Here is a 15239-nt window from a genome sequence, read left to right as displayed (position 1 = left end):
ACTACCCCTTTTCTCTTTCCGTGGGAAAACATCCCAAACCTATTCAATCTTTCCTGGTAAAAGTTTTTTTTTCATTCATGGGATGTGGGCTTCGCTGGCTGGGCCAGCGTTTATTGCCCATCCCTACTTGCCCTTGAGAAGGTGGTGATGAGCTCCCTTCTTGAACCGCTGCAGTCCATGTGGTGTAGGTACACCCACAGTGCTGTTAGGAAGGGAGTTCCAGGATTTTGACTCAGCAACAGTGAAGGAACGGTGATATATTTCCAAGTCAGGATGGTGAGTGGCTTGGAGGGGAACTTCCAGATGGTGGTGTTCCCATCTACCTGCTGCATCAATGACCTTCCTTCCATCATAAAGTCAGAAGTGGGGATGTTCGCTGATGATTGCACGATGTTCAGCACCATTTGCAATATAAATTCTCAATTCTACAACAAATTTAAGTATAGAAGAGAAAAATGTTATTACTGCATGATGAGTGACTAAAAGTCTGCTCAGGTTAGGTAAAATGCCATAAAGCAGTTAAAATGCTTATTCTCTTTCTCTGGCTGTTTGTATATTAAAATCTAGGCATGGTATAAAATAAAACCTTAGACCATCAAGGTTGAAAGTAGGCCTCTCTTATGTTTGATGCTGAAATCCACTCTTATCAGCTCTCACTTCCTTCAAACCGCAGTGTAACTTTATACACAACATTTCAAGTGCTATATCATGTTTGTCGCATAATTGGTGCATGAGAGGATGTCTATCCCCAGGGAGTGCCCAACCACAAGGACTAAGGAAGGAGGTTGTCACACTTAATACTTAGAACATCAACTTGGGGCTAGCAATCTGTCCACCGAAGGAGACATTAAAAAAGAAACAGAATTCCTTAACCCTCAGTCGTGTTTGGGTCATTTTGTCACTCCCCAGGGCAAAGCCAAGCTGAAAGAACCTTGGTCACATGACCCTTGAGTGAAAAGTAATGACAAATCATTTTTCACTGTCTCCTACAGCTAGCTAAACAATGTTCAGTTATTTAGTAGTTACAGCAACAACTTCTGCATATGTATGTATATCTTTATAACTCTGCCAGCTCTGAGATATCTGTGCTCCTCCAATTCTGGCACCTTGAGCATCCCAGAGTTTAATCACTCTGCCATTGGTGGCCTTCAGCTGTTAAGGCCCTAAACTCTAGAATTTACTACCTAAAACGCTCTGCTCTCTTCCTAGCTTCCCTAGGCACTCCATAAAACTTACCACTTTGACTAAACTTTTGTTCACTTTCCCTAATATTCCCTATTGTGGCTCAGTGTCAGAATTTTATTTGATAATGTTCCTGTGAAGCACCTTAGGGCAATTTATTCCACAAAAGGTGCTATATAAGTACAAGTTATTGTTGTAATATAGAAAACTGTTCCAGAGCACTTTAGAGGTATAATCAAAATAATTCACACCAAGCCAATAGTCAAAGTATTAAAAGAGGTGAGCAAAAGGTGGTCTTAAAGGACGAGCAGGAGGTGGATAAGTGAAGGGGTTCATGGAGGGATATAGAGTGTAGGATCTACATAGCTGGAAGCACAGTCAAAGTTGGGTGAAGGGAGGGATGAGAGGAAGGTTGTGCGGCTGGAGGAGTTTACAGAGATGGAGAGGAGTGAGGGCTTGACTGGAATTAAGACAAGGATGAGAATTTGAGGCAATAGGGAATTGAGTGCCAATGTAGGTGTGAAGGATGAGTGGGACCTGGTGGGGAATTGGATAGCAGAGCTTTGGATTGATTGTAGTTTATGAAGGATGAAGGATGGGAGGCCAACCAAAAGATTATTGGATTTGTCTGGTTTGGAGGTTACATGAATGAGGGTTTCAGCGGTTGGTGGTCTGAGGTAGGGGCAGAGGCACATGTTTTTATGGTGGGGAGATGCAAGTAGGATGTCTTTGTGATTGAGAGAGAGAATCTCGATGACAAGATCAGAACCAACTCTCATTGGGTGGAACAAAATGCTGAGCATCACGCAGTCTTGTTCAGCCTGAGACAGTTACCTGGCAAGAGGTTGGATTGGATGGCTCAAAAAACTGTTTGTGTTGGGGACCAACGATAATGACTTCAGTCTTAGCAACGTTTAATGGGAGGAAATTGTGCCTCATCCAAAACTGGATGTTGAGCAGCCAGTGTGAGAGCACAGAGATAGCAGAGGGATCAAGGGAGGTAATGGAGATATAAAACTGATTGCCTTCAGCAAATAGTGGAAGCACACCCCATGTCTGTGAATAACGTTGGCTAATGAACAGCCTATAGATATGAAAGAGGAGGCGTCCAAGGATTGACCTTTGCAGGGGTGGGAAAGAAAACTTTGCTGGTAATTCTCTCCCTAGGATCAATCTGAGCAGCAGATTCACCTGCTCCTGCCTGGTACCGATCTCCTGCCTATTTGGGACTCTCTCTCTTACTCACCTCTTCAGGCATTCAGCCTCTCTCCATCTCTGTACACAGTGATACCAGAGTGTGGAACAATCAGCAGGCATTAAAATCAAACTACCCCTATTTGTGGAGCCACAGTGGCTTAGGTTGTCCTCTACATGTACCAGAGATTTCTCTTCAGATATTTTGGAATACCTGCTCATTCTTGTGCGTGGATCACCTCATACACATGAGTATTAACGATGTGATCGGAGTTGATGATCTAGTGACTCACTTAAATGGTGACGTCTTAACCAATTTCAACAACTGAAGGATGTGCTGGACCTTCTCTTGCAGCTGTGATTCCATCCACAATTACAACATTTAAAATCAGACAAGAGCACATTTTCTGAAACTTGGCACCACTGGAGAATTGTTTGACTGTCATGGTTAGCCTGGAATAGGTTCAGGAGAAAAGCCTCAGCACTATTTATCTGCCCCAATCTCGGTGATGTTAATGAATCTCTTAAGCAGCTATTGTAGATTCTACTAGATTTAAGCAGTATATCGCTTGTGGTTTTCCACATGGCTATCTATATATGATAAGTGGAGTATTTATCCACACTAAATTCGCCTCTTGTTAAAATGTTGCATTGACCCTTTAGACATTTTGCAATATGGTGCTCTTCAGAAAACCACTAAAGCTTTTGATATTTTTCTTATTTATTAACACACACATTTTATCAAACCAGAACTGATCTAAAACATCAAGTGGTTCATTGTGGTTTAAATAGAGTCAGCATCGTCCTTACATTCTCAAATGTTTTTTGTTCTTAATTAGGTGGGGAATGTGCTAATCTTTGGCACGTTACAATTTACTCACGTTCTAGATGTGTTTTTATATTTGGCCTGGTGAAGCGTAAATGTTGATGCCCCTCTGCCCCTCCGAATCCTTTGAGTGACAGTCCTCGTACTCTATCTGTCGCTGTAACGTGCACATGGAAAATAGCGTGCAACTATCCCTAGATCAGATTGGCAGCAGTGGTCAACCTACACTGATTTTCATTTTGAAAATTAAGTGTTTCAAATTACATACAGATAAATAATTGCATTAAAAAATATTATAGAAATGAAAGAATAAAAATTTATTTCTAATGATTTATGGGCATATGTAGTAGAATTAAAGTGCAGCCAATTAACCATTGCCAGATCTCCTAAGATGACCTGTTTATGTATGTTCACGTCAGACACTTACCTGGCTTGGCTCAGTCCCACCTGAGGTATAATGTTCCATTTGCAGCCTGTATAGCTGTTGCCCTTGCCATAACCCTTTTTTACATTTCACTGCTCCCTATATCCAATTTTTGATGTAGTGCAATGGGAGTTAGGCTACTGTGCCTTCCTGTGACATAAAGGCGTAACATTGCTTCTTTTAGCCTGGTACAATATCATCTATATTGCTCTGCACAATGTTGGTGCCGCAATATCTGTTCAGCTTTCTTGTAAATTTTAATAAAAAAAAGCATGGGTGTGGAATCCATGGAAAAATAAAGTGGAAGATTTTAAGAGTTACAAATGCTTTTTAGAAATGCATATCCTTTCCAGTCTAAAGTCACTGCATTTTATTTGTAAATAGTCTGGAACTTTTTAGGAAAAAGGGGGAGCAGGGTTGGAACAGTTCAGTTTGGATTGCTGCCTTATATGAAAGTTAGCTTGAGACCTCCTCAGTAAAAAGTTAAGTCTATGGCTTACACTCAGGCCTGTATGTGCAGCAATATGGGGTCTTACTTCAAGGAGCTCTTTCATTGTGAGGTGCATAGCTTGGATGAATGTTTGTGTTGGTTTGTAAAGTTGTGTTAAGTTATAATCACATGGTGTAACATTGGTCATGAATGGATGAACATATTCATTGGAAACTGCTGTGTGATTTTATGACAAAGCCTCTAACCTACCTAATTTGAAAATGGTTATGAATAGTCATAATTAGCATATTTGTTGCTAATATCACATAGCGCAATACCAAACCATTTATATTTTTCACATATTTAAAGACTCTTGGAAGATTTCAGGGGAATTGATTTTACTTTTATGGTAAAATGCTTTTGAAATTCTGGCTCATACGTAATAGAATATATATATATATCCTCGTGGGGGAGGTGGTGGCATAGTGGTATTGTTGCTGGGTAATAGGGTGACAATAGGGTGACCCAGGGTAATGCTCTGGGGACCTGGGTTCGAATCTCACCACAGCAGATAGAAAAATTTGAATTCAATAAAAACCTGGAGTTGAAAAGTCTGATGATAAACATTAAACCATTGTTGATTGTTGTAAAAAACCCATCTGGTTCACTAATGTCCTTTAGGGAAGGAAATCTGCTGCCCTTACCTGGTCTGGCCTACATGTGACTCCAGATCCACAGCAATGTGGTTGACTCTTAAAATGCTCTCTGAACAAGGACAATTAGGGATGGGAAATAAATGCTGGCTTAGCCAGCGATGCCCACATCCCATGAATGAATAATTTTTTTTTTAAAATAACGCCATCAGTCTGGAGACTGCTGAAGGCCTGTTTCCATTCTTTATTTACCGGATGCGCCTTTGGAACTTTCTTCGGACAACATTGTACATTTCTGTTTGTATTGCGCATTATAATAGTTCAAATCAATGACAGTGGGAGGTGGGCCTGGCCTGTGGGGAGTCTGGCCTAACTCAATATTTGGCCAATTTGGCAGGAAGGGAACTGGGGGATGCTGAAAAATCTACCCCAGAGCCAGGCTGGGGACTTGACAGACTGCAGGCCAAACAAGGGGGACAGAATTTCCTGGGAATGATGGAGTTGGGTCCTCCAAATACATGATACCCAACCTCAAACTAATTGGGAGTCATGACCACCTTCACTGGCTGTGCCATTGGTTAGGATGGAGGAATGTCTTCCTTGTGTTTGTGCAGACTGAGTGGCTTCATTGTTTGGAGAAGTCACAAAGACTCATTGTGGATATAGATTGAAGTTCACCCTGAAAGCCATGCCCCAGGTTTGGATCCAGCACCAGTGTTTTTTTAAATTGGTGGATATGTTCTCTTTTCACCAATTTCAGTGATAATTTGTGAGAGTTTGAATCAGTGAGTGGAATCTTGTTGAGGTGCAGGGGTCTTGCGTGCCGGCTAGAGACCTGGCGGTGACCCATGCTGTCTCTTTTTGGAAGGCTCGCTGAGCCACAAGCCAACCAAGCAGTGGTGAGGCCAGCGATGGGCCTTCCCCTGGAATCAAGACCCTAGGGGCACAAGTCTCACCTACTGAGAGCTGTCAGCCAATCAGAGGTAGGCAGCTGTTGCACTCAGCAGCGCCATTGGGGATGCTGTGGCTGCTGCTGGAAGGACAGGCACCAGAGTCCCATGATGGCAAGGTCACCTAGGCCACAGGTAAGTAATGTAGGGAGGGGGCTGCGGCGAGTGAGGTACAGGAGGTCAACAACAACGGGCAGGGGGTTGCTCTGAGCAGGACACCCCCCGATTGAGTGCCTTTGATCAAGGGAGCACCCCGTCCTCCCTCCTGGAGGTGACAAGCTGGCTGCATGGTTCTAATTCCTGTGCATGCTGCATGGCCACAGGCCCACCTGCAGCTGGGTTAATACCAGCAACAGTGGGATGAGGCCCTTAAGTGGTCATTAATTGGCCATTTGAGGTCCTCAATTGACAGCTGGGCAGGGAGGTCGACCATGGGCGAACCCTCCCATAACTTAATTCTGGTGGAGATGGGAGGGTGGCGAGGTTCAGATACACCATGGTTCCGTTGAACTAATTGCCCTTCCTGTCTCCAAACGGGTGCAGAAGATTTGGCTCAGTGTTTGATACAATTAGTGAAATGACAGACACAAGAATAAAACAGCAACCATTTCACTAAAGTTAGCAAACAGGGAAAAAAAAACCTTACTTTCCCAAACAATGCCCGCTTGGCTGAGTTAGTAACACTCCTCTCTTAGCCAGTAAGTTGTTTGTTCAAGCTCCACTTCAGCTCAGCTCCACCTCATGAACAAGACTGAGGGAAGTGGTGGCACAGTGGTATTGTCACTGGACTAGTAGTCCAGAGACACAGGGTAATTCGAATCCCACCAAGGCAGGTGGTGAAAATTGAATCCAATAAAAATCTGGAATTAAAAGTCTAACGATGACCATGAAACCATTGTTGATCGTCACAAAAACCCATCTGGTCCTTTAGGGAAGGAAATCTGCTGCTCTGGTCTCCAGACTCTCAGCAATGTGGTTGCCTCCGAACAAGGGCAATTTAAGGAAGGGCAATAAATGCTGGCCTAGCCAGCGACGCCCACATCCCATGAACGAATAAAAAAAACTGCCAACCATCATTTAGATTCAAAATTAAACCAGGACCCTAACTCCCTGTTCAGATGACGCAGGAAATTCTCCTGGCATCCAGGCCAACATGCACCCTCAACTAGAAAAGCATCCACTGATTTTGCTATGTGCTAGCATGAATTTGCCATGTGTCAAGTGGTTGCTAAGTTTAGTAACCATGTGTACTAATAACAATATCACTGACTCTTACAGCACAAAAAGAGGCCATTAGGTCCATCATATGTGTACCAGCTCATTAGAACTGTCTAATTAGTCCCACACTCCTCTTTCGCCTTCCTATGCAATGTTTCCTTTCCTAGTATTTATCTAATACCCTTTTGGAAGTTATTACTGAATCTACTTCCTGTCAGGCAGTGAATCCCAGATCGTAGCTCTGAGTAAAGGGAAATCTTATTTCCCCTTCTGGTTCTTTTGCTAATCACTTTAAATCTGTGTCCTGTGGTTACTGTGTCCTCCAGCCAGTGGAAACTGTGTAACTATTAAAACCCTTCTGTCGGTGAAGCATTTTGAGCAGGGATATGCTAACAAGATATTTAGATGCAGGCCGTCTTTCTTTTTCAGTTAATAATATAGGTGTTAAATAAAGTGCTCATGATAAAAATGAGTTTCCTTACAAAAGGGCAGACTTTTATTGTAACTTGAAAAAATATTTTTAAGTGGCAAAATCGGACCAGGGTAATCAAATTGCCTTAATGTTTCTGCCTCCTTTTGTTTGTTTTATCTTTCCTGTTTTTGTACCGGGTCAAATTGGTTTAACTAAATTTCATCACAAGTAACAAAAATACATGTTAACATTCACTCCTGCTGCCTGCAGACCTGAGATCTTTTTGAAATGCAAGTTTAACCAATGACAAGCTGTGATCCCCAAGGTGATTGTGTGTTGAGTAGGCCTTCCCATAAATCACTGTGCCTCTGAAGGTTTTTTAAACTTTATAGGTCATTTATACAAAGCAGTAATGCAAACAAATGTCAGAATACAAAAGAGACATTTCCAATTTATATGCCAAACTCCAGTTAAAGTTTCAGTACATTTTACTACTTTGTTACTGTTCATGAAACTCTTAAATGATTTCCCCTTTAAACTCAATGTTCAGATTATTCTTTTCCAAATCTATCTTGGAGTGTAATCCTCCCAGAAATAAGACTTCAGCTAGAGACTTAGTTACTTGATTTGTAGGCAGCTTCATTGGTGATTTACTGATGAGGCTGACATGGTATCTGAATACATTGCAGGCACCTCTAATATTGACATGTTAAAAGTGCCCTCTGTTGGTTGATGTAGGGAAGGCACGGTAACGAGTCTGAACACCAGAGAAAGGACCTGGTTATCCTTGTGTTGATATGTTGTGTGTTAATATGAATCCTAAAAAAAAATCTACCACAGATTAGACAAATAGATTGCCAATTTACTCCTCTATGGGTGCAGTTTCAGTGCCAATACTACTTATCACTGGGATGTCGGATGTTTCTGAACGTTGGCACTGTCTGTTGGAGTACTTCACCTCACAATTACACCAATGATTAAGTTTTTTTTTAAAAGAAGCAGTGAAAAATCTGCTTAATCCCTGATCTGCTTCTGACCTGGACCATACTTAACGATGTTGTTTGTCTTTGGTTCCATTTCATTCATGTACTGGAATCGGCACTGTGTTCCGAAAACAAAATATTTACACACAATCGCTTTCCAAGTTGGTAAGGATAAGGACAAGAAAAAGACAATGCTTGAGGATGAACTCAGCAATCTCTGATGCAATTCTCTCTGCCACTGTAATCTTTTTCTAATAAAGAGCTCATTGTGCGCAGTACTGAAATGAGTGGAGGAACCAAATAAAGCACCATGTGTGTTCAGGCTCCTTGCTACATGATTGGCGTGGTTTGATTATGCACAGTTTTTAACAATGCTGTTTTATGTCCCACCTGACTGATTTTTTTAAAAAGAAATGAGCTGACTTGTGAAGTGACCTGCACAAATCGATTGTGATGTGGTTTTCTGTTTCTGGCAGCCTAATACCGAACACTTGATCATCTTCTGTGATCTGCTGGGCGTGGACTATGAACAGATGGCTCACTGGCTCTGCCACAGAAAGATTGTCACTGGCTCAGAGACCTATATCAAGCCCATGCCCAAGCTTCAGGCCATCAATGCCAGGGATGCCCTGGCGAAGCATATCTATGCCAGTCTCTTCAACTGGATTGTCCACCATGTCAACAAATCTCTACATGCTTCAGTAAAGCAACATTCATTCATCGGAGTGCTGGATATATATGGGTGAGTTGGCTGGTCTGCCTCAACTTTCATGGACTTGCATGCACATTGATTTTGTGTAACAATGTCAAGCTGTTTCCACTGATGATTCTGCAATTTGTTAAGGTAGGTGTTAGAGAATAGGTTCCCCGAATATCAAGAGTAAGGCCATTTATTGAGCATCAGTGGTACTCTGATCAGATTTAGTGGTTTGCAATGTTTTCTGCAGCTTAGTTTGGGATAACCTTTTGATTTTGGATAGTGTACACAGGGATCTTCATTTGAAATGAATCCCACATATCCAGGATACATGGATGAGAAGTCTTGGTAATATCCTGCAATATTTTCCAAGTTTGGAAAGACAAGGGGAGCAGAGGCAAAAGATCAAGAAGCCTTGGTTAGGTGGCATGACACGTAGGTTGTTAAATCTTGGTAGATTGAAGAACGAAGGAAAGAAGGTGAAGTTAATTGGGATGATCATTCATCGCCAAATTAGTTCATCCAACCAGAAAGACTCTGATATTGTTCCTTCCTGACTCATCCATTTCAAAAAACTGTTAGTTCCTCCATTGTGGCATCCCAGTCTTTCAGAAATGCTTTTAGATTTTTTTGCCTCCATTATCAATTCTTGGAGTCCAATCTATGTTTTGATCACACTTTTTGTAAGGATGCTTCTTGCTTTCAGTCTTAAATTTGCCTTCCATTAACTTGAACCTATGGGTTTACTCTTGCAATTTGGTTGAAGGTAGTTTGCCAGACTAACTTTCTCCATCCTGCCAGCTATCTTGTATACAAGCTCCTTTAACATAGCTGATGTCTCAAGGGGCTTAACGAGTTATCAGTGAAAATTTTGACATTGAACTCCAGACAGTACCATCAAAAGCTTGATCAAAAAGGTAGGTTTTAAGGTGCATTTTAAAGAAAGAGAGGGTGAGGCTGACATTAAGGGAGGGAATTCCAGAGCTTACAGCCTAGGCAGCTGATGCATGGCCATCAATGGTAGAGTGATTAAAATCAGGGATGTTCGAGATGTTCAAGATTGGAGGAGCGCCGAGATCTCGGAGGCTTGTAGGGGTGGAGGAGATTACAGAAAAGAAGAGGGGCCAGGCCATGGAGGAATTTGAAAACAAGGTTGAGTCACTTAAAATTGAATCATTATTCGACTGTCAAGTTAACCACTTAGTTGCCTGATCTTAAGCCTGAAAGTTCAGATTGTTCCAATTTTCTTTACAGCTCAGTTTTTTGACACTAGTGATTAGGCTTTGGCTTTTCACTAACCGGACACAGATATAATATTCACACTGTGGTCTGAACAAAGTACTGTACAATTTCAGAATTCCTCAGATGTGTTCCATGTTCTGGCTATTTAACATTCTATTGGCTGCTTGCTGCTCTGTGTTGATTTGGATATGTTGAGAGTCACGCCTACTAAGACCCCTGTGTCTCTTTCAACTTCATCCTTAGCTGACACCGTTCACGGAGCACGTGACGCCCATTCGTATGTGTAGTATTTTACACTTTTTCTCATTAAATGCCGTGTCTCAGTGTTTTGCCCACTTACATCCAAGTTGTTTTGTAATTAGGGAGCTCGCTTCTCTTTCACTGCCACTCCCAGTTCCAGGTTTTGCGTTTCTCTGGAAAAGCTGAGTTGGAGTAAGTTTGTGCAGGTTCACAATTCTCTTTTACTTGAGGATAAAAGAAGTGGATAACAACAGCGTTTTAAATCTATGGCGTTCTCTCGTAGCTACATCATACTCGAGCATTACACCTTTATCAGGCGCTCATATTACACTATTTCATCCTCTCTTCAATCATATTCACATATTAAGCTGTCATACTCTTAGTTGCACCTATATCACATTCACGTGTTCCAAAGACTTCATTGAAAAAAATTGTTTTGAGTTCTACGAAGTTAACGTGTTGTGGATCTGATCGGTTATTAAAGTCCATGACAGAATATTTTAAAATCTATTTCTCCCACCATGAATTACCCTGTTTTCTTCTCACTCTGACAGGATTTGTGATCAACTGTTGAGAGCACGTGTGATGGGCTGTTCCTGAATTTCTACTATTGCCTCCTTTTGTCAGCCATTGGGAGCTGTGGGATTACCACCTTGCTGGCATATTCCTGTTTGCAGGTCCAGTGGGCACCTCCCCATTCAGGTTGGCACTTACATGGGTGCAGGTGCTATGAGAGCTAGAATCTGCATCCTCCTAAGTACTTTCAGTACTGAGTTAATATTCTATCACCCAGCACTGCCAATGCTCCCCATTGCTCTGCCCATCTTATTTCAACTAGACTATGTTGGCCAGTTTGAAAATTTCATGGAAGTTTCTCGAATAGCTGATTTATCAGACTTGGTTACCTAGAGGCATGAGTATAGCAACCCAGGCTCATAATGTGCGTGTTCCCTGAAATCAATTTGTTCATTTTATTTAAGAAAAAAAGTTTTGGTCGTCTTTTAAGTGCAGTTCATGTTCTTGATCTTTATGCAGGTTTGAAACTTTTGAAACAAACAGTTTTGAACAATTTTGCATCAATTATGCCAATGAAAAATTACAGCAACAGTTTAATATGGTAAGTAAAGAGGGGCCCTTTTGAGTTTGTGTGTCTCAACAGTGTTAGAATTTTACAGTTATCTCATTGATCTGTGCACATCTTTCTGCTTCAGTTAGATATTCACCTTGGGCAGTGACATTGAACAGGTGATATTTCATTGGCCGCCTGTCATACACCTGTTTAGTTCTGGGGAAGCCAATGGAGCTGGACATTAGTCAGGGAATATAATGGCTGGCTGATGTGGCAAATTTAATTTCGTGCCATCATCCAAGTCTAATTTCTATTCCTGTAATGTTTGATTAAACATCAAGAGCAGATTCCCTAAGCAACCCAATAGTCAAGGAGGCAGTCAGCTTGACTAACGGCAAAGAATGGTGCCAGACATGTTGAAGGCAGTTACTACTCTTGCATGGGTTTGGAAAGTAGATGCCAGTGGAAGTTGCATTGTGTGTTGAAATAAATAATTAAAGCCTCTGTTCGAAAGATTTGACGGAGGTGGGGGGGGGGATTTTTTTTCATGCTTCCGTCATGCAACAGCAAAGATGAGTGTGTGGGACTAGGTCTCAGATCAGCCATGGCCTGTGGGGCTAAATAGCCCCTTCCTGTTCCTGTATGCTACTTCTGCTCTGATGCGAGTACATTAAAACTGCATATGTTGGGCTCCAGTTACCAAATTCAATGAATCATTTTTGTCTCCAGCTACAGTCCTTTTAGGAGCAACAGGGCCACCATTATCCCAGGTTATCTTTTTTTTAACTTCAGGGTTGAGAGGGCTTTCTAGCCTGTGTTCTTCCTGCAGGTCTACCTCCCCACTGAAAATACTGAACGCTGGGCAAAGTCAGGAAAAGTCAAACACAAACTAATTTAAACTCAACAGACATTGTGTTCTACACACGGGAGAATGTTATTGCTTTTAGCTGTGGCTTGGAGTACAGAATTTAAATTCACATAACAATTCATCAGCATTGAAGCATTTTGGGACTATCTTTTTAATTGTTGGTGTATCTGAAAAGCTGCCAGTGTTACCAAAAAAAAGCGTGGGAAGCTAAAAGGAGTTGAACATGTGCTGGGCAAGTGCAGTGCTATTAATGGTCGAATTAAGATAAGTGAGATCATAGACGAGAAATTGTTATGTGGTGCACCTGTTTTTGGACATAAGGTGCGGAGCGAACCAACTTAGAAGTGATAATACCTGGGTCCAAACTGCACAGGATTTTGCTGCTAAATCATGGAGACTATGTTTTAATTGTGAAGGTAGACACCTCTTCCAGGTGTTAGGCCCTTTCAATATGCCCAATAGTTTTTGAAAGAACTCTCCATAAGATATGTTGCTGATGAAGGGCCAGGCAGTCAGCTTGTCCTGCTCAGGGTTCTTTAGCAATCTCCTTGATCACCAACTAAAGGCATGTTTAATTTTAAAACTAAGAAATGCCTTTCTGTGGAGCCAAAAGGAGCAGGCGGGCTCTGACCGACTCCACAGTCCTGGAGATCAGCTGCCTCTCTATTGCCTCATCCAAACTCCCCTCCCTGAACTCACCTAAAACTGGCTGCTAGGGGCCCAAAAGTAATTTCTCCTGTCGGGTGAAGCTGCCTGGGGGACACAACAGGTGTTGGCAGCTCCCCTGAAAATATAGATGAGGCTTAATTTTGGGCAAGCCTTTTGCCTCTCGGTTCCCTCCTGCACTGCTTGTGAAAATGGGCCCAGACTAATTTCTACCCCTTTGTACTGACATTCTAATTGAAATGCTAACTCGGGTAATGGTTTGTGACCGATCACTGTGTGCTTTCCTGTGTCAAATTGCACAGTAAACTGCAAATGAATGCAAGTGTCCATAACCATCAAAATTCTAGCACCTTTCTTGGGTGAAAGGTTGTGGAGTCTTCACTGGGCAGGGGTTAGAGCAGGTTTTACATGTATTACTGTTGCTATATCAGTGGAATTGAATATGTCATATTCATGTGAGCTGGGAGAGGCAGTCTCTTTGCTCAGGATCAGAAAGAGAAAGTATAAAATCTAAACTAGATGTAGTACATGGGCAAATAATAATGGTTACATTTTGCCAGTAGAACGTGTTCTGATTTTTGCCTACTAGATTGAATTTTAAAAGCTGCCTTGAATAAGTGGTGGAAACTGGTAGAGCCTTGATCTAAATATCCAGTGAATTAAGATGTTCTTTAACCACAGGCCAAAGATGCAGGTTTGACAATCAGTGCAGATCCCCATAACAATCCAACAGCGTTGCTGCACATGGTGACTCTGCCCAATGTAGCAATTCACCCTGCCACCAACATATTATTGCTCTCTCTCCCTTTGAGTATTTAAATGGATGGAAGGTTGAATTTAGCTGATTTAATACATTCAGCAGTTTAGAGGCCAGTGATAACTAACATAGATTTATTTTTTGCTTTCCAGCACGTGTTCAAGTTGGAGCAGGAAGAGTATATGAAGGAACAGATCCCATGGACACTAATAGATTTTTACGACAATCAACCTTGCATCAATCTAATTGAAGCTAAACTTGGCATTCTGGACCTATTGGATGAAGAGTGCAAGGCAAGTCTCGACAATTATAAATGGTTTGACTTTCATTCCATAGCTGGTCTCCTGCCTTAGTGTTCTCACGTCACTAACTGAGTTGCTTCTGTGGTTCAAATTGACCAAGATAGATAAAATATTTGGGTCATTATATTTCAGGCATCGGAAGCCTGGCAATGCTTGTCCAGCTGGGTTTGACAGGCTGTTCAGCTGAGAAAGATTTCCCCCGTGTCATAACAGTTCGCCATTACTTGAACTAAATTGCGGTTAGGTACAGTAGCCAAGTGGTTGTGGTACATGCAAGCAGTCCAGAGCTTTGAGTACAAATCTGGCCATATAAGTTGGGAATTTGAAATCGGTTAATCCTGTAAACTGTGGGCTGGCACCAGATAAAATAACCATGAAAACCACCCGATTGTTTCTCAAAAACAACCCAACTACTTCTTTTAATGTCCTTCAGAGATGAAAACCATGTGACTCCAATCTGACCGTATGTAGTTGACCTCAAGGAAACTAAGCTTCACCTAGGAGCAGACATAAAATATTCTTTATAACATGAACTTTAGAGTAGTTTTCACTTAAGATTATACCATTTTATTCTAATTTCACAAAAGCACATATTGATTCTCATTCATGACTGGTGTTTTTCATATTTTCTTTTACATTAAGATGCCCAGAGGATCTGATGACACTTGGGCTCAGAAGCTGTACAACACTCACCTAAACAAGACTGCACTATTTCATAAACCACGCTTGTCAAACAAGGCCTTCATTATCCAGCACTTTGCTGACAAGGTAAAAGGATTTTCTAATCACCTTATCCCTTGGGACAGTGTGTGTGGATATCATGATTTGTCCTATTTTAGGAGGCATAAGTGTGAAACTTGGTGACCAGCTGGTGATAACAATAGGAAATTGTCTGTATACATGTGGAGGATTTGTATTGTTTCACCGAGATTGTGCAGAGCCTCAAAAGCATCTGTGACATGAGGATTCCAATCTCATTGCTGGCTTCTCAGTTAATCCTTGGGTGCCTAGGCAGCTTTTATATTTCAGTCTTTTGCCTTTAAAAATCATTCCTAATCGCTCAATGATTGTGTTTGTGTGGACTTGGGTTTTGTTATATACTAGTTGACCGTGGTGTGTGTACATA

At 41.6% G+C, this 15239-nt stretch overlaps 1 protein-coding gene across 1 annotated transcript in view; it reads left to right on the top strand.

Moving 5' to 3' along the window:
• The window catches only part of myo5aa (myosin VAa), a 193630-nt gene that overhangs the window by 93300 nt on the left and 85091 nt on the right, over positions 1-15239 (top strand). Inside the window, exons 11-14 of the mRNA XM_078530249.1 lie at positions 8749-9014; positions 11487-11568; positions 13964-14104; positions 14756-14881. Coding sequence (XP_078386375.1) covers positions 8749-9014; positions 11487-11568; positions 13964-14104; positions 14756-14881 — 615 coding nt within the window. The remainder of the gene's footprint in view (positions 1-8748; positions 9015-11486; positions 11569-13963; positions 14105-14755; positions 14882-15239) is intronic.

Source organism: Cetorhinus maximus, chromosome 26 (genome assembly GCF_964194155.1).
Source record: "Cetorhinus maximus chromosome 26, sCetMax3.hap1.1, whole genome shotgun sequence".
NCBI classification, from domain to species: domain Eukaryota; kingdom Metazoa; phylum Chordata; class Chondrichthyes; order Lamniformes; family Cetorhinidae; genus Cetorhinus; species Cetorhinus maximus.
The sequence above is the reverse complement of the archived record's forward strand: the minus strand, read 5'-3'. Positions and strand labels throughout refer to the sequence as shown.